General features: G+C 45.2%; 1 protein-coding gene across 5 annotated transcripts in view; it reads left to right on the forward strand.

Moving 5' to 3' along the window:
* The first annotated feature begins 606 nt into the window (after positions 1–606).
* Positions 607–24,569, forward strand: part of LOC147461895 (pentatricopeptide repeat-containing protein At3g12770-like) — a 141,801-nt gene continuing 117,838 nt past the window's right edge. For 3 of the 5 annotated variants that reach the window (XR_015187655.1, XR_015187654.1, XR_015187656.1), the window contains exon 1: positions 610–2,996. Coding sequence is in view for 2 of the 5 variants with exons in the window: in XM_086509361.1 (XP_086365487.1) it covers positions 1,012–1,099; positions 1,349–2,916 (1,656 nt within the window). In the remaining 3 variants the exon portion in view is untranslated. Of the gene's footprint in view, positions 3,804–24,569 lie in introns of those variants that run through there. The other 2 variants (XM_086509361.1, XM_086509362.1) reach the window with 2 other exon arrangements.

Here is a 24,569-nt window from a genome sequence, read left to right on the forward strand (position 1 = left end):
CATAAATTCTAGGTTTTGTTGTTCAATCAGCCAAGAAAGTTGATGCATGAGTTCATATATATATATATATCTCAAAAAGCAAAAGGCAATCTTTTTATATGACATTGTTCATTACAAAGGAATATGCAAAAATATATAAAGTGCCATTATGAATTTTCTTTGACAATATTTTAAAGTAATTGGCCCTGACGATGCCTGCTTACCTAACTCTTTGTTCACCTATGTGCTGTGTTAAGTACTTGACATATTTGATGCACCATGTGTGTGCATTGTAGGGGGCTTTGTTAATGGCATTCTGCCATCGTGTGAACCAAGCTTGGGATTAAGACAGTTTTACAGTGCCAAGCTTGAAATATAAGGCCAACCCTCAGGACTATATGACACGAACATGGGATCTATGGAGAGAGCATCGAGCGCCATAGATCTTGTTGGCACCGCAAAAAGTAATTTAAGGTATATACCTGAGATTACTTTCAGTCACATTTGGTATAACAGTAATCTTGGTCCCATACCATCACAAAAAACATGCGGATGCTCGCTACTTTGCCACGATCTACATCTCTCCTTCATCCCACCATCACAAAAAACACGCGGGTGCTCGTGGATAGGACATAGGAGTAGCAAAGGTGAGGCCACGCCTGAGATTACTTTGCCACGATCTACATCTCTGCTTCATCCCACCCCCTCAATGCCCGTGTCAATTAGTGCCTTTTCCAGCTCGAATGAAAATGAAAATAGCTGCGTTAAGAGAGCAGGCAACAAATAGCCTGCGAACGTCTGGAAAGCTCATACTCGGCCTGGTCCGGGCAGTGCGGTAGGGAGTTCAGCGTCTATCGCATTTCACGCTGCAAGGCGCACAGTCGAGGTTATGTTCCGGGCCGCCTGGAACATGTGCAACTGCAACAGTTCCTAAACGAATACGATTTGCCACGTCTTCAACACGCCTCTGTCCAAGAAGACGCTGCTCAAGGTCCAGTACGTAATGTGAAAGGATGCATTTATGACGGGAGTATGCTGTGCGTGAACGAGGGCATCCCCGACAAGTTGAGTCTCATCAGCTGCCTCAAGGAGCTGAGTGGGAGGTCGGGCCTTGGAGCTGGTAAGAGATTGCATGCCAGCATCGTGCACTCACAAGTGAAGACTGATGTTGCGGTGTCCACCGCATTGCTTGGCATGTACGGTCGCTGCGGCCATGCAGACGAAGCTTTTCGGCTGTTTGAGCACATGACAGAACGAACTGTAGTCACATGGAATGCCATGATCTCTTTGTCTGTGCGGCTTGGCTATGTTGACCATGCCCAACAATCCTTTCAACAAATGCTAAATGAGGGTTTTATCGCCAGCACAGGTACTTTTGTCAGCACCCTCCAAGCTGTCTCTGGTGCAGCCACGCTTAATGATGGAGTGCGCTTGCATGCCCGGATCATTGCTAGTACCCTTGATTCTGATTTGATTGTTTCAAATTCACTGTTGACACTGTATTGCAAATTTGGGAGGGTTGAGCAGGCACAGAGAGTCTTTGATGGCATGCCTCAATACAGCATTGTATCGTGGACCATCTTAGTTACGTGCTATTCGCAGCAGGGAAATTGGTTTCTGACTTTCCAGATCTTCCTGGATATGCAAACTTCAGGTGCCATACCCAATTCTTTTACCTTTGTTTCTCTTTTGTCTGTTTGCGCTAGTGAGAGAGCTCTAGCTCAAGGCCAATGGGTCCATCACCATGTAGTGTCTCAATATATGAAGCCAGACATTATTATGCTAAATGCTTTATTGCAGATGTATTGCCAGTGTGGTAGCCTTGACGATGCTTGCACCCTGCTTGAATATATGGATGCATGTGACACAATTACATGGACAACTATTATTGCAGCACACTATCAGCACAACCTTCCCTTACAGGCTTGGCAACTGTTTAGAGGTATGCAAGATAGGGGTGTTTTTGCTGATATAGTAGGGTTTCTTAAAATTTTTAATGCCATTTCAAACCCAGAGGCAATTGCAGAGGGTAAACAGATACATGTTTGCTTTGTAAGCACTTGTTTCAAGCAAGATCCTTTAGTCGGGGCAGCCTTAGTAAACATGTACGGAAAATGCGGCCTAGCAAAATCTGCATGGTGCACTTTTGAGCGGATGCCTGAACGGACATTAGTTGCTTGGAACACTATGATTTCTGTGTTTGCGGAGCAAGGTGAAGCCATGAAGGTTGTTTCACTGTTCTGCCAAATGCAAGAAGAAGGCATTGTTCCAGATAAGGCAAGCTTTGTTTGCATACTTGATCTGTGCACCTCTCAACTTAGCGCATTAGAAGGCAAGCGCATGCATACTCGAATTCATGGCAGTGGCTTTGAGATGGATGCAACTTTAAGAACGGGCCTTCTTCTTATGTATGGGAAAGATGGAAATTTAGAGAGGGCACAGTCAGTTTATTGGCCTTCTTCTCAAAATGATACTGTTGCTTGGAATGCCATGATTGGAGTTTTGTCTCACCATGGAAAAGCTGAGCATTCCATTCAGCTCTTCCATCAAATGAAGCTGTATGGTGCTGCCCCAAACAGGATCACTTTCATGAGCGTTCTTATGGCATGTGGTCATTGTGGCCTGGTTGATCTGGGATTGAGCTTTTTCTGCTCAATGGACGCAGTCTGGGGGCTTGAGCCAGATGTGGAGCACCTCAATTGCATGGTTGACCTTTTGGGACGAGCTGGTCGCCTGGAAGAAGCATTGGTCTTAATACGAAGAATGGGGAGTTTTTCAAATGCTGCCACTTGGACGGCAATATCGGGGGGGTGCAATCGGCACAGACATATTGAAAAAAGTGTTGCTGCTGCAAGGAGAGCGCTTGAGCTTGAGCCGATGGATGCTGGGATGTACATTCTAATATCCAATATTTGTGATAGGAGAATTTTGGTGTGAAATAAATTAAACAAGTGGGCGGGAGCATTTGTGCATTGTGGTTAACTTCTTCAATTCTTCAAGGCTACATGACATAACAGGTACTCAAGATTTATGACGTTTAGTAATAGCTAAAAACTGGTCAAGTGAAATTGTGAAGAGGTAGGGATTCCCTTGGAATGCCTTTGACCAGGTAGTGAGCAGCGGAGACTGGGGGCCAGCCTGGGAGCAGGCATTACAGGGAGGACCTTTCCCTCACGTCAAAGTCAGGGAAAGGTGTGCCAGTACAAGGAACATATCAGTTGAAGACACATCAGCAGCCAGAAAATTTGATTGCGCTGTGGATGCACCAGTGGCAGACACATCAGAAACCAGGAATTTGACTACGCTAATTCCTGACGTCTGTTGTGATGGCATGCACTGATTGGCAAAGACTGGCAATAATTACAGCTGCTGAGGTGGTGCTTATCATATTAGTTGCAGGGGACAATTCGGGTTCAGAAAGTCCAGACTATGGATGGTAGAGATGTAGTGCGCTTAAGGAATAGACACTGCAAAACGAAAAGTCTCAAGGTATAGCTCTAGTATTGAGGAGAATTTGCGAAGTCCTCCTCCTCCATCCATTGTGCATGAAGAGTTGGATATTTTGTGTCCATGATTATGGACCAGCTTACCCTTCTGTTTCTTTTTCTCGTGCCCCTTGGACTTGATGGTTGCTGCCCTAGTTCCTTGTCCACTGGGGCATCATTCTAAATCTTCAGAACTCTCTAATGTACCATCAATTGGTTCCTTTGGTTCTTTCTTTGAACAGACACTTCGCGAAGATGTGCTCTTGTTCACAGCCATAGCACTCTCGTTGAAGTACTTAGCACGCTGCTCTTTTGTCAATTTGGGTCCTGTTGATTTCTTGTTCTGCTTCTTGTCTTTCTTCTCCTCCTTGGAAGACTCCTTCTCTATGGACTTTGACATTGGTTTGTCCGTTGTGGAGCTTGAATGCATGGGGAATTGTCCTTTGCGTGTTCCATGAGCTCCTGAGTGCTCTTAGACTTTTCCTTCAAACAACACCACCGGATCTCTTTTGGTAAGTTGCAACAAAACCGCTTCATTTGCTACAGAAAAGAAACTTTCCGAAAAGAAGCTACTGGCAAAAATGTATTTCAAAGTCGCTGACAATATATAGCCAAGGTATCGTCTTTCGTCATCTTGAGATGGTTCAGACGTCCTGTTTATACTCCTTGGTCAACCATGCCGAAGTGAATAGTTTCCTGAACTTCACCCACGTTTTCGGAGCATTTTTATGTAAAAAGCAAGGTCGACCACCATGTCTGAGAGTTTTTCCCTTGAGAAATGATGTTGTCTTTCGTACTTTGGAGGCTTTAGAAAAGTTACCTCCAAAAAAAAGCTTCGTCAAATTATTGTATATAGGCAAGAGCTTGATGGGAATTCTTGAAGCCCAAAAAGTGTCAAACTTTACTGCTTGACCCTATCTGTGAACTCTTTAGTCTTATTTTTCTTCTTCTCAAAGTGGTCATAGTGAGTGCCTCTCAACAAGTGATTCCACTTACAATAAATGGTACCAAAAGTGTGGGTATCACAGCTTGAACTCTTTGTGGAAGAGAACGAGGCCTCCTCCTTTGAACTGCTAGATTGCTTTCTGTGCTTTCTAGACTTCTTGGATCTACTTTTCTTGGTCTTTCTTTGTTTCCACTTGTCTCACGGGGACATGGCAACTGTTAACTATGTCACGAGGACATGGCAACTGCTAACTTTAGTTGTTGATTTCTTTTCAATCGGTTTTGTTTTATTTTTGAGACCGTCTTCTTGAAGTAGCAAACGGTCGGACATTGTATGGCCAGTGTGAACGGTAGTTTCAGCCGCAGATGGGTAGTGGTCGGCACTGAAATTCGTATGGTAAGACAATGTCTAGGCTTAGAGCAAGATCATACAGGTCCCCCCGTCGCACTTTGCAAGTTGGTGGATACTAGGAAGTGAAATCAATAAAGGCCTAAAGTCAAGGTGTGACTACTAACAGAAAGTATCCGACAGTTGGGCCACATTGCACTTTTGGATGCGGTCCCAATGAGGATAGATGGTCAGATGACCACAGGGAGCCCAACGGAATCATTTCCTAAAATTTAGGGAAGTGCTATTTTGGGCCACGAAATGTGTTTGCGTCATTACCTCCGGTATGACTAGGGGAACACTTTACAACTCTGCCGTGAAGTCAATTGGGCAACCGGTCGGGAGATTTTTAGGCGGCAACCCAAAAACGGGAAATGGCTTGTAAACGCGCCAAGTGGCACATTTTTGTGCACTTTCCTCATGCAAGAAGAAGTGGCGCCGAATTTGATGCTAGGAGAGGCCTCATTTGCAAACTGTCACAGGTTAAGAGCTATGGAGTGCTTCCTTTCCCCCTTATGTACATTGCGGTGCCAAGAGTAATGCCTTGCACGCTACGCACTGCGCTCTCTCCCCCCTATGAGCAGTATGCTATGTCCCTCTAGTGGGCTTTTCATTTGACTAATGTACAATTATGTGGGTTCATGCGCGATTGCCGAGGCAAGAGCCTCTTGCACAGGTACTGGATTAGCTAGTGGCTAATCCTCCGCAGGTACAGGTGAATTCGGAGAGGTTTCACGTGAGAAATCTCGTTTGATTCAAAGGGCAAGTAGCGCTATACGTGTGGGAGCTCGAGGTCTTGCTACAGATGCGACCGGCACGCGAAACGGAGCCCAAAACAGGGAATTACAGCCTGCTGTGTATTTTTGCAGGCTTAGGGTTTCGGCCCTAAACGGACCCTAATACCCCCAGGAGGTTCGGGGACGCGAGGGGACCGCTGTACAGGTTATCTGGTGCATTTTCGGGGCAGAAAACAGAGAATTCAGCACGCTGCATATTCTCGCTAGGTTTTGCAAAGTGTCCATATGCGTCGGGAAAGTCATCTATTGCGTGGGGATACTGACTGTCAAGTGTCCTAGTACAGTTATGTTGCCGAAATCGGGCCAGAATAGGTGTTTCTTCGCCTGGAATGTGTGGGGCAGCTCGTAGGAGATCACAGGTTTTATTCACTCTGTTAAAGAATAAAGAAATACCGAAAGGGGCGCCAATTTTGGGGCCTACAGGTTGTCGGCGTCTGCTCGAGCATTCTAGCTTCCGAGCCGTGTGTACTTTGGTGTTAATCCCCGCTAGAGGTTATCTTTGCAAAGTACTCTGTGTGTGTCTAAAGTAAAGAATTTCGGGTGAAAGCCAACGTCTACCGTCCCAAGGGCCGGTTTCATGGTTCTGTTGACGGGACATCAATCACTTTTTCCTCAAAGAGTGAGCCTCGGTTGTTTTGGGTAAAGACAGAGTGCAGGAACGTGGGATTACACTATGGCCGACAAGGGGAAGGACATTATGGAAGAGGGTTACTCTTCAAAGGACAGGCAGGAGATCCCTATGGTTTTCGAGATTGGCGAGAGCTCACGGCCACGTCAGTCTGTACCTCCTGTCAACGTGAATGTCCCTCCAGTAGTGCAGGGCTTTATGACTGGGCAACTTGAGGATGATGCGTTCAAGACTCAGTTAGTTGCCGCGGTGAATGTATTTTCGCAGCTGGTGCAGAATCCAAGGTTTATGGAGTTCTTGCAAGCGCCACCAGTGCAACAGCAAAATAGGCAACCTACGCCGTGTACGGAGATTGTTGATGCTCAAGCCCAGGTACTTCATGTGGCTCAGGAGGAAAGGGAACACTTGCATGTTGCGGAGTCAGGGGCTCCAAAACAGGTTCCTCCTGTGCTTGAACAGGTGGCTAGAGCGCCTATTCCACAGGTTATGCCAGTTCAGCCCGCCACCTTTCAGAGCCAGCATGCTGTCTTGAATGGACAGGGAACTGTATACCAAGCTATGTACTCAGTTTTTCCACCACCCACGGTACATCCTGGGTGTTTCGGGGGTGGATCAGTGTTCCAAAGTATGGCTGGTTATGCGCTTGGAAGTCAGCCGTACATGCCAGGAACAGTGTTTGGGGGTATGCAAGGCATCATGCCAAACCCCATCCATGTATGGTAGTATCGGCATGCAACAGGGTTTTCAGAGCAACCACGGCCAGTTTGGGGTGCCATAGGGTCATTTTGGCATGGCTGGTTTTTCTGGACAGCAGCCAGATATCGCACCTGCGACGCAAAATGTGAATAGCCAAGATGTGCCGATCATGCCTACTACAGTGCCCATGTTGCAGACCATTCCATATGACAACTTGGGGACACTAGAGAAGCCGAAGGCTTACAAAGAAGGTGGTGCAACTGTAAAGTTTATTACCTTCAGTGGTTTCGAGGATAAGACAAAGGCTCTTACCTTCCTCCAACAGTTTGATACAACATATGCAGGAGGGAATTTTACAGAGGCCTCGAAAGTCAGGAAAGTTGCCACTTTCTTAAAGGACAATGCGCTCACATGGTGGACGACATTGTTAATGCAAGGACAGGCACCCGCCACTTGGGTTTACTTTAAGCAAATGTTTGCATCTGCTTGGCTGTCAAATGAATTTGAAGCTGACGTCATGACAGATTGGCACCAACTTACTTCAGCTTCATGCAAGAGCTTGCTGGAGTACAATAGGAGGTTTTGTAAAGCGTTACTCATACAGATTTGTGCCATTGATAGAGCAGATAGAGAAGTACTATTGTGGGTTACTGTACAAAGAACAGAGTGGCTACCCTCACTCAGCTTATGGAAGTTGCGAACACTAGTTTTGCCTTGTTGAAAGGAGAGGACAGTGGATTTCCGAGCAACGACAAAGGAGGGCAGCAAAAGAAAAATTCAGCGAAGAAGCCCTTTGTGAAAACGGCTCCTGATGCGTCACAGAGGTCAGAAAAGGCCACCAAAGACAAGGATTCAGCCGGGACTTCTAGAGCGCAGGCAAAGAAACAGAAAAGGAAGCCTTTTGTGCGCAAGTCGCTCGAGGAAAAGAAGGTCCTAATGGCTAAGAACAAATGCTTTATATGCGAGCAGCCTGGTCACTTTGCTATCAATTGTCCACAAAGGAAAAGACCAACTGACTCAGAGGATAAAGAAGACCAGAAAGGCAAGAAGCCTAAACCCACGGCAGGTTTAGCGCCAGACATGGTGGGTGACAGGCCAAACACAGATGCCAGTGAGTTATGCAGGGCATGAGGTAAAGTTAGGGATCAGATGGCACTCATCTTCTTTGATCCAGGTGCCAAAGCCAACCTTATCTCACCAGAGTTAGCTATGAAACTGGGCATTAGAGCTAAAGAGATGGGGTACACAGCAGAGGCAAGGTTGGCATGTCTTGGCTACTCAGGGTTGGAAAGCTGCGTCTGCATATACAATCATATGTGGACACAGAAGAGTTCTACATCATGCTGTTGGAAGGATGTTACGCCTTGTTGGGGATCCCGTGGATGTTCCGAGTGCATGGAGTCTTGGATGCCTACAATAAAAAGATCACTGTACAACATAGGGGCAAAACTCAAATCTTGGATGTAAAGCTTAGAGGAGAGTCAGTCCCTATTGTATCTGCTTCTGCTATCACTTCTGTAATAAAGAATCATCTTTCTGTGTACTTGATTTTTGCACGTGATGTCTCACATAGTGATCAGTCAAATTTATCCGTGTTAGATAAAGAAAGGTCAGCATTTTTGCAAAAGTTTAGTGATTGTTTTTCTGATTCATTATCGTCGCAATTGCCGCGAGAGAGACCTGAGGACCATCGGATAGATTTGGTGCCAAGGTGTAGCCCACCAAATAGACCTCTCTACAGGGTTAGTGCGGCGCAGCAGAAAGAGATTATGGGCCAGGTTGAGGAGCTATTAGAGAAGGGGCTGATTCAGCCTAGTTCTTCACCCTTTTGCTCCCCAGTGCTCCTAGTGCAGAAGAAGGATGGCTCATGGCGCATGTGTATTGATTACCGTGCGTTGAATAAGAATACTATCAAGAATAGGTTTCCTATTCCTAGAATTGATGATATTCTCGATCGTTTAGAGGGTGCTGCAATTTTCAACAGGATAGACCTTAAGAGTGGGTAGCATCAGATTCGTATAAGGCCAGAGGATGTGTACAAGACTGCGTTTAGAACGACATTTGGTCTTTATGAGTTTCTAGTGATGCCGTTTGGGCTAACAAATGCTCCTGCCACGTTCAACAGAATGATGGACCGGATTTTCCGATCGCATCAACAGTTTGTTGGGACGTTCTTCGATGACATGATAGTGTATTCGAAGAATGAAGAGGAGCATAGGCGTCACTTGACCATTGTGTTCGAAGAGCTGCGCTCGCAGGTTACTTGTCAATCCTAAGAAAAGTGAATTCTTCCTCGAAGAGATCCACTTTCTTGGCCACATAGTCTCAAAGAATGGTGTTAGAATGGATCCCGCAAAGGTCGAAGCTATCAAGACATGGCCAGACTTGAAGATTGTGATGTCAGAAGCTTCTTGGGATTGTGTTCCTACTATAGAAGGTTTATCAGAAATTTTGCAGAGATAGCATCGCCTCTTCACGCTTTGCAAAAGAAAGAGGTCACTTTCAGATGGACCCAAAAAGAGATTTCAGCTTTTAGTCTCTTAAAGGAAAAGTTGACTTCAGATCCAGTTATTGTTTTGCTAGATTTCAGGAAGTCATTTGTGGTCCAGTGTGACGCGTGTGGCAGTAGCATCGGAGCAATGCTAATGCAAGATGGACGGGTAGTAGCTTATGAAAGCCGAATTTTGCAAGGGCCAGAGAGGACTATGCAAGTCTATGAGAAAGAGCTCTTGGCCGTGATTCATGTGCTTTCTAGCTGGAAGCACTGCCTCTTAGGTGCTGATTTTGTTGTCTAAACAGATCATCAGACCTTGCGATACTTCTTAAAATAGTCAAAGTTATCCGAAAAGCATATGCGACGGGCAAACATTCTTTCCATGTTCCACTTTGAGATTATGCATGTGGAAGGCAAGAAGAATGTTGTGGCTGATGCGTTATCAAGAAAGCCACAAATTTCAGCTGTGTCAATTCCTTATCATCATGAGCGAGATGACATGAAGGAACAATATACTGCTGATAAAGATTTTGCAAGGATCTTTGAACAGTTACAAGAGGGGCAACATCACGAGCACTACCTCCTTAGAGATGGTTTTATGATGATGCATGGCAGACTTTGTGTCACTAGGCCACTGCGACATAAGGTCATGGAAGAGAGTCATGTCCCACCGTATGCAGGGCATCGTGGCATTGATGCAACAGTTAAAGCGGTAGAGACTTTCTTCTATTGGCCTACCTTGAGGAGAGATGTGGATGCCTTTGTGCGAGCATGCATAGTTTGCCAAAAGGTCAAGTTTGACAGGCAAAAGGCACCAGGGTTGTTACAACTACTGCTGATTCCGGATAAGCCATGGGAAAGCATTGCTATGGACTTTATCTTTGATCTTCCAAGAACGCCAACAGGGAATGATGGTATATGGACCATTATCTGCAGGTTCAGCAAGCAGGCCCATTTTATCCCTGTCAGGAAGAAGATAAAATCTGATCAGATGGCATGCTTGTTCATGTACAATGTGTTTAAGTACCATGGTATGCCAACAATCGATTATCAGTGATCGTGATCCTCGCATGACCAGTTTGTTCTGGAGAGGATTGTTTGAGAACATGGGCACTACGCTCAAGTTCTCGTCTTCATTTCATCCACAAACTGATGGATAGTCAGAAGAGGCTAATTCTACTGTCTTAGATTTGCTGAAATGTTCTGTGTCAGATAATAAGGGCAAGTGGGAACAGTATTTGCCTATGCTCGAGTATGCGTACAACAATACGGTGCATTCGTGCACAGGCAAGGCACCTTTTGAGATTGTTGAAGGCGGCAAAAAGGTTCCTCCCCTTTTGCATACAAAGGACAAGATCTTTGAGGCAGATCGATATGTTGAGAACATGGATGAGATGTATAAGAAAATTAAAGTTGCCTTGGAGAAGACTTAGGCAAAGCAGAAAAAGGTTGCTTATCGTTACCGTCGTAAATTGCTGTTATCACCTGGTGATTGGGTTCTGTTAAGGTTCGAAAAGACAAGGTTAAAGAAGATGAAGGGCAAGGAACGCCTGTTTCCTAAGCTCAGCATGCGTTATTATGGGCCTTTTCAAGTGCTTGACAAGATCAGCGATGTGGCTTACATGCTGAAATTGCCTGATGCGTGGAGTCTTCTAAGACCCTTCGTGGGTGATGTGCCAGAAGATATGCAAGATGAGGATCAGCCAGAAGTTGAGGAACTTGATGAGATCCTAGTACCTGAGCAAGTTTTGGCACATAAGGACAGAAAAGTTAAAGGACAAGTTGCAAGACTCTATTTGGTGAAGTTCAAGAACTATCCGCCTATGGATGCAAAGTGGATGGAAGAGCATGAACTGTCAGAGTCACCAAATGTATTGCAGCTTTACCTTGAAGCCTTTGGGTTACAGCCTACTTATGCCCCAACCCAACGTGTGCAAAGGAGGGGTAATGATAGGGCTAGTACATCAAATGTACATATGAATTCAGTGTAATAGATGGAAATGACAAAAGTATGAATGTCTCATTAAGTCATTTGTATCTATATGTTATGATCTTTCTTGTGGATACATGTGATGATAAAAGAGTGTTGATAGCACAAGATCATCAGTGGCGTATATTTGTGGTATGCAATTGAGGATGTTTGCGATTTCAAGAGGGGGGTATGTCACGGGGACGTGGCAACTGTTAACTATGTCACGAGGAAGTGGCAACTGCTAACTTAAGTTGTTGGTCTTTTCTCAATCGGTTTTGTTTTATTTTTGAGACCCTCTTCTTGAAGTAGCAAACGGTCGGACATTGTATGGCCAGTGTGAACGATAGTTTCACCCGCAGATGGGTAGTGGTCGGCACTGGAATTCGTATGGTAAGACGATGTCTAGGCTCAGAGCAAGATCATACAGGTCCCCCCATCGCACTTAGCAAGTTGGTGGATATTAGGAAGTGAAATCAATAAAGGCCTAAAGTCAAGGTGTGACTACCAACAGAAAGTATCCGACAGTTGGGCCACATTGCACTTTTGGATGCGGTCCCAATGAGGATAGATGGTCAGATGACCATAGGGAGCCCAACGGAATCATTTCCTAAAATTTAGGGAACTGCTATTTTGGGCCCCGAAATGTGTTCGCGTCATTACCTCCGGTATGACTAGGGGAACACTTTACAACTTTGCCGCGAAGTCAACTGGGCAATTGGTCAGGAGATTTTTAGGCGGCAACCCAGAAACGGGAAATGGCTTGTAAACGTGCCAAGTGGCACATTTCTGTGCACTTTCCTCATGCAAGAAGAAGTGGCGTTGAATTTGATACTGGGAGAGGCCTCATTTGCAAACTGTCAACAGGTTAAGAGCTATGGAGTGCTTCCTTTCCCCCTTATGTATAGTCCGGTGCCAGGAGTAATGCCCTGCACGCTACGCACTGCTCTCTCTCTCCCCTATGAGCAGTATGTTATGCCCCTCTAGTGGGCTTTTCATTTGACTAATGTACAGTTATGTGGGTTCATGTGCGATTGCCGAGGCAAGAGCCTCTTGTACAGGTACTGGATTAGCTAGCGGCTAATCCCCCGCTGGTACAGGTGAATTCGGAGAGGTTTCACGTGAGAAATCTCGTCCGATTCAAAGGGCAAGTAGCCCTATAGGTGCGGGAGCTCGAGGTCTTGCTACAGATGCGGCCGGCACGTGAAACGGAGCCCAAAACAGGGAATTACAGCCTGCTGTGTATTTTTGCAGGTTTAGGGTTTTGGCCCTAAACGGACCCTAATACCCCCAGGAGGTTCGGGGACGCGAGGGGACCGTTGTACAGGTGATCTGGCGCATTTTCGGGGCAGAAAACAGAGAATTCAGCGTGCTGCAGATTCTCGCCAGGTTTTGCAAAGTGTCCATATGCATCGGGAAAGTCATGGATTGCGTGGGGATACTGACTGTGAAGCGTCCTAGTACAGTTATGCTATCGAAATCGGGCTAGAACAGGTGTTTCTTCGCCTGGAATGTGCGGGGCAGCTCGTAGGAGATCACAGGTTTTATTCTCTCTGCTAAAGAATAAAGAAATGAGCATTCTAGCTTCCGAGCCGTGTGTGCTCTTAGGTGTTAATCCCCGTTACAGGTTATCTTTGCAAAGTACTCTGTGTGTGTCTAAAGTAAAGAATTTCGGGTGAAAGCCAATGTCTACCGCCCCACGGGCCGTTTCACCACCTTTTCTCATCCTCACTGGAACTAAAGGAAGAGGAGCTGTCGGAACTCTCTGAAGACGAAGAATTATCCTCGAAACAAATCCGCTTCTTGGATTCACTAGCCGCCTCGAAAGTTGATTTCTGGCCGAAGTAATTGGGAAAATCCTCCAACTTGCTTTTCTTCCGAGTGAGCTTTCATCATCTGATCGTTTGTGTGTTCAAGAGTTTTGTCGAACTGTTCTTGCAAGTACAATTTCTTCTTTGTTGCACCCGGCTTTGCTTTGGTCCTCAAGACCGACTTGATAGGTGAATGGATTGCCTTCTGCCATCGTGTATGAACCTCACCAAGCAGATGATTTTTCAAAAACTTCACATAGTGCTGATCCTTGGAGTACTTGATCATTCTCTTCGCATAGGTATCGATTTGTAGTTGTTGCTGCTGTCACAAAGTGATGACGTGGTGGACAACAGAAACCCTAATTTCTGCCACAAACCCTAAGTTCCGGAAATCGCGGAGGCTTTAAATTTTTTTATTTTTTCATTTTTATAATGATGAGCGACGTGAATGTTGCTTTTTACTTTACGCAAGAGAAAGGAAGAGAATGCTTTTTTTTAATAAAAAAAAGAGAAGAGCTTTTGAGCTCTTATGCTTTTGGGGCTCTGCTTTTGGGCATCCCTTGTAACCTTTAAATAAGTGGTGAGGGTCTCACTTCTGAGAGCATCTGGACGCAGAGTTTGAGAGTGAAACCCTAGCCACTCTCTTGTACTTTGATGTGATTAATATAAAAAGAAATACCGAAAGGGGCGCCAGTCTTTGGGGCCAATATCTCTAGGCACGGAACTCCGCCGGGCTAGTGCAAATCTATTGTGATCTATGAATTGTTTTGAAGTGTCTATTTGGTGCTGTCGCGATTGATTCTTGACTTGGAGTGTCCAAGTCTGTTATAGTGGTATCAGAGCACGGCCGATTTCTCTTCTACGGGAAATCCGATCCCCAAATTTTTTTTCCGCGGCACCTATGGCTTCAGGCAATGATCAGTCGACTCCCTCTGCATTTGGAGATGCGGGCAGGGATCACAACGAAGATCCTGGCACGGAGTATGGCCTGCCTAGGCCTACTCCAGCGGAGCAGCAAGAGATGGAGCGTCGAAAATTGATTGATGATGCAACAAAGATGATGCTCAATTTTGCCAAGGACCCGAAGATGGCAAAATATATGAACCAGAGCTCTTTGGAAGAGGTATAGATGGAGTGGCAAAGAACCACCACCAATCCGGAAACCTGCTCTCAAGAAACCTTCTGCCTCCAAGAAATATACGGAGAAGGAGCTGGAGAACGTGGTTGATGCACGGGTTGCTTAGCTTTTCGACGTGCAAAAGAAAGGCAAAAAGCACGGCAAAAAGCAGAAGAAAGGCACTGACTTCCCTGGATATTTGGGTCGTCAGTCGACATTTGACAAGGCAAAGAAATTGAAGAAGCGCGTCAAGTTTGAAGACCTACCCATTTCTTCTTCTTCTTCTTCTGGCAGTTCTTCTAGCTCTTTAGACTCGAGCGAGGAAGACAGGAAAAGCAAAAAGCGAAGCAAGAAACAACGCTTCGGAAAGGGCAAGAAAAAGGCAAGGAAGTCTAGGGCTCGCCCAGTGAGTGACACTTCTACAGAGGACTCGTCTACGGACAGTTCAGACTCTGACAATGGAAACTTTTATGCGAACAAGAAGAATTTTTACAAAGCCAACCAATATGACTTTCTCGAAGATAAAAGCAAGAAAGTCCGAGAGTTTAAGGAAGGTGGCCGCTCGATCAAGTTTGATACCTTTTCAGGATACTCAGATGCTTCGAAGGCTTTGTATTTTATACAGCAGTTTGACATCGCTTTCGCAGGAGGATGCTATTCAGAGTACTCCAAGATTCGGAGAGTTGCCTCTTACTATAAGAGGAATGCTCGTACTTGGTGGTCCACGCTTCTTTTAAACAAGACTACACCAGTTAAATGGCTGAAATTTAAGAAGCTTTTTATTTCTTCTTGGTTGACGCAAGAATATGAATGAGATATGCGAGCTGCTTGGAACCATCTTCGGATGACCAAGAAAGATACAATCAATGCTTACTGTGAAAGATTCTGGAGCTCTTTTCTACCCGCCTCTTCATTCAAGAAATCTCGTTCAGAGAACAGATTGAGCAGTTTACCTTGGGTCTACCTACAGAGATCCGAGATCACTGCTTGGAATAGAAGTCAGCTTCTATTTAGAAGTTGATGAGTCATGCGAAGCGGGGCTTTGCCATTCACTCTTGCAGTTTGACCTACCCCACAGATAAGGTCATGACACAACAAGCCGAACAGACTTCTGGGAATAAGAAAAAGAGCAACCCAGAGAAAAAGGATGCACAACCCAAGCTTACTCCTGAGGAGAGAGCTCGCTTCATCAGAGAGGGGAAGGGCTTTGGATGCGGGGAACATGGACATATCTCCGCGAAGTGCCCTAAAAAGGCACAGAAAGAACAGAATGATAAAGACGACGACAGGCCTGAGAGTTCGAGAGCAACTAAGGAATGTGGCAGAAAAGGCAGATAGAAAAGCAGAATTGGTACCACATGGTGTGGGACCTGCACCGAATCTAATGAATGAAAGTACAAACTTTGCCGCTTTTGGGGCAAAGTGAAGGATCAGGAAGCTCTTTTGAAGGAGCCAAGGCAAACTTCTTTTCACTTGGAATTGGCGGCTCGATTTGGAATTACGGCCGACAGACTGATGCCACAGGCGGAGGTAGTTCGACTGGCACCCGGATGGGATGTTGCCATTACACCGAGCATTGGCAAACTTCGTTTGCAATGACAGGGGTGTTCAGGGCACGCGCGTGACGTTCTACTCAGGATCCCTTGGTACCACAAGAACTTCGCCGTGGTTGACTATCGGGCCGAGAAAGCGACTTTGATAAATGAAGGGCTTAGAGATTGTACTTGATGAACTTCAGTTTCTTACTCATTCTTTTGAGAGAGAACTGAACGATGCATAAAGGTTGAATATGTTTTCACCTGATCAAAAGAACGCCAACATTTTTCTCCACACTCATGCCGATTGCTTTTCAGAGGGCCTGAAGATCAAACCATTGATCTGATACCTGGAAGCACGCCACCGAATCGGCCACCTTACCTTGTGAGCCGAGTACAGAATGAAAAGATTATGAACCCAGTAAAAGACCTCTTGGAAAAGGGTCTTGTCCAGCCTAGTACTTCACCGTATTGCTCTCCAGTGTTGTTGGTTTTGAAGAAAGACGGATCTTGGAGAATGTGCATCGATTATAGCACTCTCAACGAAATCACCATCAAGAACAGATTTCCGATTCCTAGGATTGATGATATACTCGACAGGTTACAGGGATCCTCGTGCTTTAGCAGGATTGACTTGAAGAGTGGATATCATCAGATCAGGATAGCGCCAGGAGATGTCTACAAGACAGCTTTTCGGACGACTTTTGGGTTATTTGAGTTTTTGGTGATGCCTTTTGGCTTAACCAATGCTCCTGCGACATTTAACCGGATGATGGATAAGATTTTTCGAGAGTACAGGCTATTTGTTGGCACTTTCTTTGACGACATCATTGTTTTCTCCAAGAATGAGGCAGAACACAGAGATCATCTGCTTCAAGTCTTTCAGGCATTACGAGATCACACGTTAGTGATTAATGCAAAGAAAAGTGAATTTTTCCTACCAGAGATACACTTTTTGGGACACATTGTGTCAGCAGCAAGAGTGCAAATGGACCTGGCCAGGATAGAGACTATCCGTGATTGGCCTGATTTGAGGAATGTCCATGAAGTTAGAAGCTTCTTGGGACTGTGTTCGTATTGCAGGCGGTTCATACGAAAGTTTGCAGAGGTTGCTTCTCCTTTGCATACCTTGACACAGAAAGGAGTACCTTTTTCGTGGGGACCCACAGAGGTGACTGCCTTTCAGACATTGAAAGAGAAATTGACTACGGGACCTATTTTGACTTTGCCGGACTTGCAGAAGTCATTTGAAGTATATTGTGATGCTTGTCGTCGTAGTTTGGGTACGGTCTTGATGCAAGAAGGCCATGTAATAGCTTACGAGAGTTGTTTGTTCTCTAGGCTGGAGATGACAACACAGATTTATGAGAAAGAGCTTTTGGCGGTTATCCATGCTCTTACTCAGTGGCGGCATTACCTACTCGGAGCGGATTTTACTGTCTTTACAGACCATCAAAGTTTGCGCTACTTGTCACAGAAGCAGCTTTCGGAAAAGCAAATGCGGTGGGCGAACATCTTGTCACAGTCCCACTTCCAGATTGTCCATATGCAGGGACAGAAGAATGTGGTGGCAGATGCTTTGTCTCGGAAACCGTTGGTTCTGGCTATTTCCGCGATACATCATAGGAGCTTCGAGGATATGGTCGATCAGTATGCCACAGATACAGATTTTGCAGATATTTTCACACGGATACGGGATGGGGAGATAGTAGCTAGATACTTCCTTCGGTAAGGCTACTTGATGAAAAAGACTATGTTGTGCGTTACACAGTCGTTGAGGGAAAAGGTTATGACTGAATGCCACTGTCCACCTTTTACGGGTCACCGCGGCATTGCTACCACCATGAAAGGGGTAGAGAGATGCTTCTTTTGGCCGTGACTCAAAAAGGACGTGGAAGAGTTGTGCGCAGTATGCCAGAAGGTCAAGGTTGACAGGCATAAGGCATAGGGATACACCTTTTACCCATACCCACCCGCCCCTGGGAAAGTATTGAACTGGATTTCATTTTTGATCTCCCGATTACATAGAATGATCACGATGATTTTTCGATTACATGGCACGTCTGAGACGATTGTCTGCGACAGAGACCCCAGATTTATGAGTTTGTTTTGGAAGGCAATTTGGGAGAACATTGGCACGCGGTTGCAGTTCTCGTCATTGTCCCACTTGCAGACTGACGGGCAATCTGAGATTGCCGATTCAGTGGTTTTAGATTTATTGAAGTCTTGTATCTCGGATCAGAAGACTCAATGGGAAAAGAACTTACCTTTGGTGGAATTTGCCTACAATAACACGATACACTCTTCGACGGGGAAGACGCCATGTGAGATTGTTGAAAGTGCTGCGAAGGTTCCATCCTTCCTGAGCACGAAAGATTAGATATTGGAAGCGGATGAATATTCGCGAGATTTGGATACGGCTTTTGCCAAGGTTCACGAGACTTTGCAGGAGTCTCAAGAATGACAGAAAAAGGCAGCGGATCACCATCGTTGCGACTTGAAATTGAAGGAGGATGATTGGGTGCTCTTACGTTTTGAGGAGGCACGCCTACGAAAGAAAAAGGGAAAGGAGAGGCCTTTTCCAAAGCTTAGTATGCGATACTGCGGACCTTTCCAGATCACTGACAAGATAAATGATGTCTCCTTCCGATTGAAACTGCCAAATACTTGGAGGATTCACAATGCTTTCCATGTGAGTCTCTTGAAACCTTTTAAAGGTGATGAGCCTGATGAGCAACTCGAAGTGGACGAAAACGAGGAGATCTATGTTCCTGAACAGATTTTGGCACATAAAGATACAAAGAATAAGGGTAAATTCCGAAGGTGGTTCTTGGTTAAGTTCAAGAATTATCCTGCACTTGATGCGAAGTGGATGGAGGAGGAGGACCTAGCAGATACTCCTCAGATTGTGAAACTTTACCTCGATGCTTTTGGTTTAGCATAGTCTACTCCAAACGGAACCCAGAATTCGGCTTGGCCGGAGATCTGGTGCAGTGGGATGCACAAGAGGGGAGTCACTGCGCTCCTTTGTCAACAGATGCCTTGATTTTGATACTAAAGTCACTGATGTCTCTTTGAGGTTCAGGGATACTGAGAGTTGACAGTATTCTGCTGGATGACTTTATGAAATGGAATTCCTGATAATGATACTGATTTGTTCTTGACTCCATGTGAGTGCAGGAGCTGACAGACGAAATGAGTGCAGCATTTTGGTCTGATTGATCTCGAATAGACATGGTTGCAATAGGGGTTAGTCAATCGGACATCGATGAGGTCCCGATTGGACCTAATGTGATTGCTAGCTACATTGCCGATAAATCATGGTCTAATATCCGAATCAATGTTGAATGTCATGTGATGTCGTTTGATGTCGTGTGATGTGACTGTCGATTTGGTACATGTGCTAGATGTGTGTTCCTAGTACGTAGGTACTAACAGTCAGTGTCTGCTAAGACGGTTTATGGCTTTTGTCGGTTTTGCAGGCGTAATCGCGGTCGATTACATTGCTTTCAAGAGGGGGTTATGTCATAAAGTGATGACGTGGCGGACAACAGAAACCCTAATTTTTGCCAGAAAACCTGCAAACCCTAATTTCTGCCACAAACCCTAATTTCTGAAAATTGCGGAGACTTAATTTTTTTAAATTTTTTTTAAAATAATAATTTTTATGATGAGTGACGTGGATCTCGCTTTTTACTCTACGCAAGAGAAAGGAAGAGAATGCTTTTTTTTAAATAAAAAAAAGAGAAGAGCTTGAGAGAGAAGAGCTTTTGAGCTCTTATGATTTTAATTGGGAAAGCTTTTGGGGCTCTGCTTTTGGGCATCCCTTGTAACCTTTAAATAAGTGTTGAGGGTCTCACTTCTGAGAGCATCTGGACGCAGAGTCTGAGAGTGAAACCCTAGCCACTCTCTTGTACTTTGATCTGATTAATATAAAAAGAAATACCGAAAGGGGTGCCAGTCTTTGGGGCCAATATCTCTAGGCACGGAACTCTGCCGGGCCAGTGCAAATCTATTGTGATTTGTGAATTGTTTTGAAGTGGTTATTTGGTGCTGTCGCGATTGATTCTTGACTTGGAGTGTCCAAGTCTGTTACAACTGCACTCCTTTCTATCAAGATTCCTTGCTGGAAAATTGCCGTTGTCTTCTCTCGATTCATCGGAAAGAGGCTTACTCTAGCTCCCGTTAGAATCTTCTCCGATTCTTTCCGTTTCTCCACTAGGGATGGAGTGCTTTTCATCCTCCCAAGCAGTCAATGGGATGATGTATGGGATGCTGTCTTCTCTGTAGGATTCATTGCTAGAACCCATGTGTGTTGCAGAAAAAGGATCGAATTTTTCGTAGATGAAGAATTGTCTGAGCTTTGATACAAGCGTAACAGGCTTTGACACCCAAGCAAGAAGTCAATAGCAACATACGAACAAAAACTACAAGAGAGAGAAGAGGAGAATCAACATGAAGCAGTGGAGTTCCACTTTGAGGTGCACTGGCCCCAAAGACTGACACCCCTTTCGATATTTCTTTCTTTATTGAGGATTTGTAAAGTACAATAGCCAGGGAGCACCTCCCTTGTAGTCCGTGCGCTATAGAGTGCCAGAGAAGGCCCCAAGGCTCATATTTAAAGGTTCATGCCCAAAAAGCATGAAATATGAAAAGTTGGCACTTGAAAAGCTGTTTCCTAATATCTCGAGATTTCCCTAAAATCCACTGCGAATTCCGAGATGTTCCTACAAGTGCTACATCATGATATTTTGAGTTTTTAAACTAGTCTCACTTTGTTGAGGTCATTTTTAGGTCCTCTTTCACTGGAATGTCATGTCATTACATTTGTGACATCAGCAATCGAGCAGCCAACCCCTACAATTCTGCTTGATAACGGAGTTGTAGTGCGGATAATGTGTCGTGCTCTCTACAGTGGGTGGTCCTCAGTGCAATGTGCGTGACAATCTCACTCAAAAAGACTGAAAAGGAAGGAAACAATAGACATCAACAGAGCTCACAAAGACACAACAGCAGACCAGAACATATGACTCGACTATCTCAAAGAACTGATATAGACTCTAGCGTGGCAGCACACTCAGCTCCAGCCCAGGACTCACAGGTACAATGGGGGTGTTGAGGCTCAGATGTGCCGGGATGGTGAAGACGTGCTTTGTGTATATACTCTCCCTAGACAACGATGCTGGACCATATATCTAGAAGATGATCCGATGACCCAACGGCCCATAAATGTCAGCCACCTAAGCCAATCTCCAAAGTGAGTGGTGGCAGTGACCTGGCCACGATGTCCACTAGACCACCGTCCGTATCCTGCCACGTGTCACTGCCCAGCCTAGAGAGTCCGTCCAGTGTGAACCAGACCAAACCAACTGTACTAATTGAGTGTCCTGTGAAAGTGACACTGTAGCCTGCTACAGGTTGCCCGCACAAGACCGCTCACCGTCTCGGTGAGAGGAATACTGAAACTGTGAAAAAGAAGCACTAGGTACCGCATCCGTACATCTTTCGTGAAGCAGATTTTAGGCCCAACCCTAACCTTACATGTTTCAAAAGTGGAGTTAAAACACTGCACTGCTTGCAAACACCTTAAGCCTTTGCATAGGCCAGAACCCAGTATGATTGCATAGTCCAAGAATCCCTATTGGCAAAACAGAATGAGGCTCCACAGCAAAGAGATATGCTTGGTTTGGATCCAACGCATCTTTATCCTCTGTCACAAAGTGATGACGTGGTGGAAGCTGAAACCCTAATTTGAGGCTGAAACCCTAAAATCCCTGCAAACCCTAAAAACTGCCAGAAACCCTAATTTCTGCTGAAACCCTAATTTCTGACAGCAAACCCTAATTCTGCCGGGGTGCCACGTGGCGGCAGGAGCAGCTGTACGTATTTTCGGATTTTGCGCTGCAAAACGCGCTGACAGCTTTTGGCTTGCTCTTTGGGCTCCATGCCAAGAGAAGAGAGAGAACTTGCTTTTTTTTGTTAAAAAAAGGTACTCTCTCAGAAAGAGAGAGAGAGAACTGATGCTTTTCAATTTTAAAAGCTTTTGGGGCTCTGCTTTTGGGCATCCCTTGTACCTTTAAATATGTGGAGAGGGCTTCACTTCTCAGAGCATTTGGACGCAGAGTCTGAGAGTGAAACCCTAGCCACACTCTTGTACTTTGATCTGATTAATATAAAAAGAAATACCGAAAGGGGGGCCAGTCTTTGGGGCCAATATCTCTAGGCACGGAACTCCGCCGGGCCAGTGCAAATCTATTGTGATCAGTGAATTGTTTTGAAGTGGTTATTTGGTGCTGTTGTCACAAAGTGATGACGTGGCGGACAACAGAAACCCTAATTTCTGCCAGAAACCCTAAAATTCCTGCAAACCCTAATTTTTGCCAAAAACCCTAAATTCCGGAAATCGCGGAGGCGGATTTTTTTTATTTTTTTATTTTTTTATTTTTTTGTTTTGGAAAATGATGAGCGACGCGAATTTTGCTTTTGCTTTTTTTTTATAAAAAAAGAGAAAAGACTCTCTAAGAGAGAGAGAGAACTGATGCTTTTGATTTTAAAAGCTTTTGGGGCTCTGCTTTTGGGCATCCCTTGTAACCTTTAAATTAGTGGTGAGGGCCTCACTTCTCAGAGCATCTGGACGCAGAGTCTGAGAGTGAAACCCTAACCGCTCTCTTGTACTTTGATGATTGATTAATATAAAAAGAAATATCGAAAGGGGCGCCAGTCTTTGGGGCCAATATCTCTAGGCACGGAACTCCGCCGGGCCAGTGCGAATCTATTGTGATCTGTGAATTGTTTTGAAGTGGTTATTTGGTGCTGTCGCGGTTGATTCTTGACTTGGAGTGTCCAAGTTTGTTACAGTGGTATCAGAGCATGGCCGATTTCTCTTTTACGGGAAATCCGATCCCCGAATTTTTTTCCGCGACACCTATGGCTTCAAGCAATGATCAGTCGACTCCCTTTGCATCTGGAGATGCGGGCTGGGACCACAACGAAGATTCTGGCAGAGTATGGCCCGCCTCGGCCTACTCAAGCGGAGCAAAGAGAGATGACACGTCTTCAATTGATCGGCGATGCAACAAAGATGATGCTCAATTTTGCCAAGGACCCGAAGATGGCAAAATATATGAACCAGACCTCTTTGAAAGAGGTACAGATGGAGTGGCAGAGAACCACAACACCACTCTCGAAACCCGCTCTCAAGAAACCTTTTGCCTCCAAGAAATATATGGAGAAGGAACTGGAGAACGTGGTTGATGCACGGATTGCTCAGCTTTTTGACACGCAAAAGAAAAGCCAAAAAGCACGGCAAAAAGCAGAAGAAAGGCACTGACTTCCCGGGATATTTGGGTCGTCGGTTGACATTTGACAAGGCAAAGAAATGGAAGAAGCGTGTTCGATTTGAAGGAGTACCCAGTTCTTCTTCTTCTTCTTCTGACAGTTCTTCTAGCTCCTCGGATTAGAGCGAAGAAGACAGAAAAAGCAAAAAAGCGAAGCAAGACACAAAGCTTCGGAAAGGGCAAGAAAAAGGCAAAGAAGGCTACATCTCGCCCAGAGACTGACAGTTCTACTGAGGACTCGTCTACAGACAGCTTAGATTCCGATGACGGAAAGTTTTATGCGAACAAGAAGAATTTTTACAAAGCCAACCAGTATGACTTTCTCGAAGATAAAAGCAAGAAAGTCCGAGAGTTTAAGGAAGGTGGCCACTCGATCAAGTTTGATACTTTTCAGGATACTCAGATGCTTCGAAGGCTTTGTCTTTTATTCAGCAGTTTGACATCGCTTTCACGGGAGGACGCTATTCAGAGCACTCCAAGATTCAGAGAGCTACCTCTTACCTTAAGGGGAATGCTCGTACTTGGTGGTCCACGCTTCTTTTAACAAGAGTGCACCAGTTAAATGGCTGAAATTTAAGAAGCTTTTTATTTCTTCTTGGTTGACTCAAGAGTTTGAGCGAGATATACGAGCTGCTTGGAACCATCTCCGGATGACCAAGAGCGATTCAGTGAATTCTTATTGTGAAAGATTTTGGAGCTCTTTTCTACCCGCCTCTTCATTCAAGAAGATCTCGTTCAGAGAACAGATTGAGCGGTTTACCTTGGGTCTACCTACAGAGATCCGAGATCACTGCTTGGAACAGAAGTCAGCTTCTATTCAGGAGTTGATGAGTCATGCGAAGCGGGGCTTTGCCATTCACTCTGGCAGTCTGACCTACCCCACAGATGAGGCCATGACACAACGAGCCGAACACACTTCTGGGAATGAAAGTAGAATGAAAAAGAGCAACCCAGAGAAAAAAAAGGATGCACGACCCAAGCTTACTCCTGAGGAGAGAGCTCGCTTCATCAGAGAGGGGAAGTGCTTTGGATGCGGGGAACATGGACATATTTCTGCAAAGTGCCCTGATAAGGCACAGAAAGAACAGAATGATAAAGACGACGACAGGTCTGAGAGTTCGAGAGCAGCTGAGGAATGTGGCAGAAAAGGCAGATAGAAAAGCAGAACTGGTACCACATGGCGTGGGACTTGCACCGAATCAAATGAATGAAAGTACAAACTTTGCCGTTTTTTTTGGGGCAAAGTGAAGGATCAGGAAGCTCTTTTGAAGGAGCCAAGGCCCAACTTCTTTTCACTTGGAATTGGCGGCTCGATTTGGAACTACGCCCGACAGACTGACGCCACAGGCGGAGGTAGTTCGACTGGCACCCGGATGGGATGTTGCCAT

The sequence above is a fragment of the Adiantum capillus-veneris genome, chromosome 3 (assembly GCF_014529385.1).
Source record: "Adiantum capillus-veneris isolate H3 chromosome 3, ASM1452938v2, whole genome shotgun sequence".
NCBI lineage: Eukaryota > Viridiplantae > Streptophyta > Polypodiopsida > Polypodiales > Pteridaceae > Adiantum > Adiantum capillus-veneris.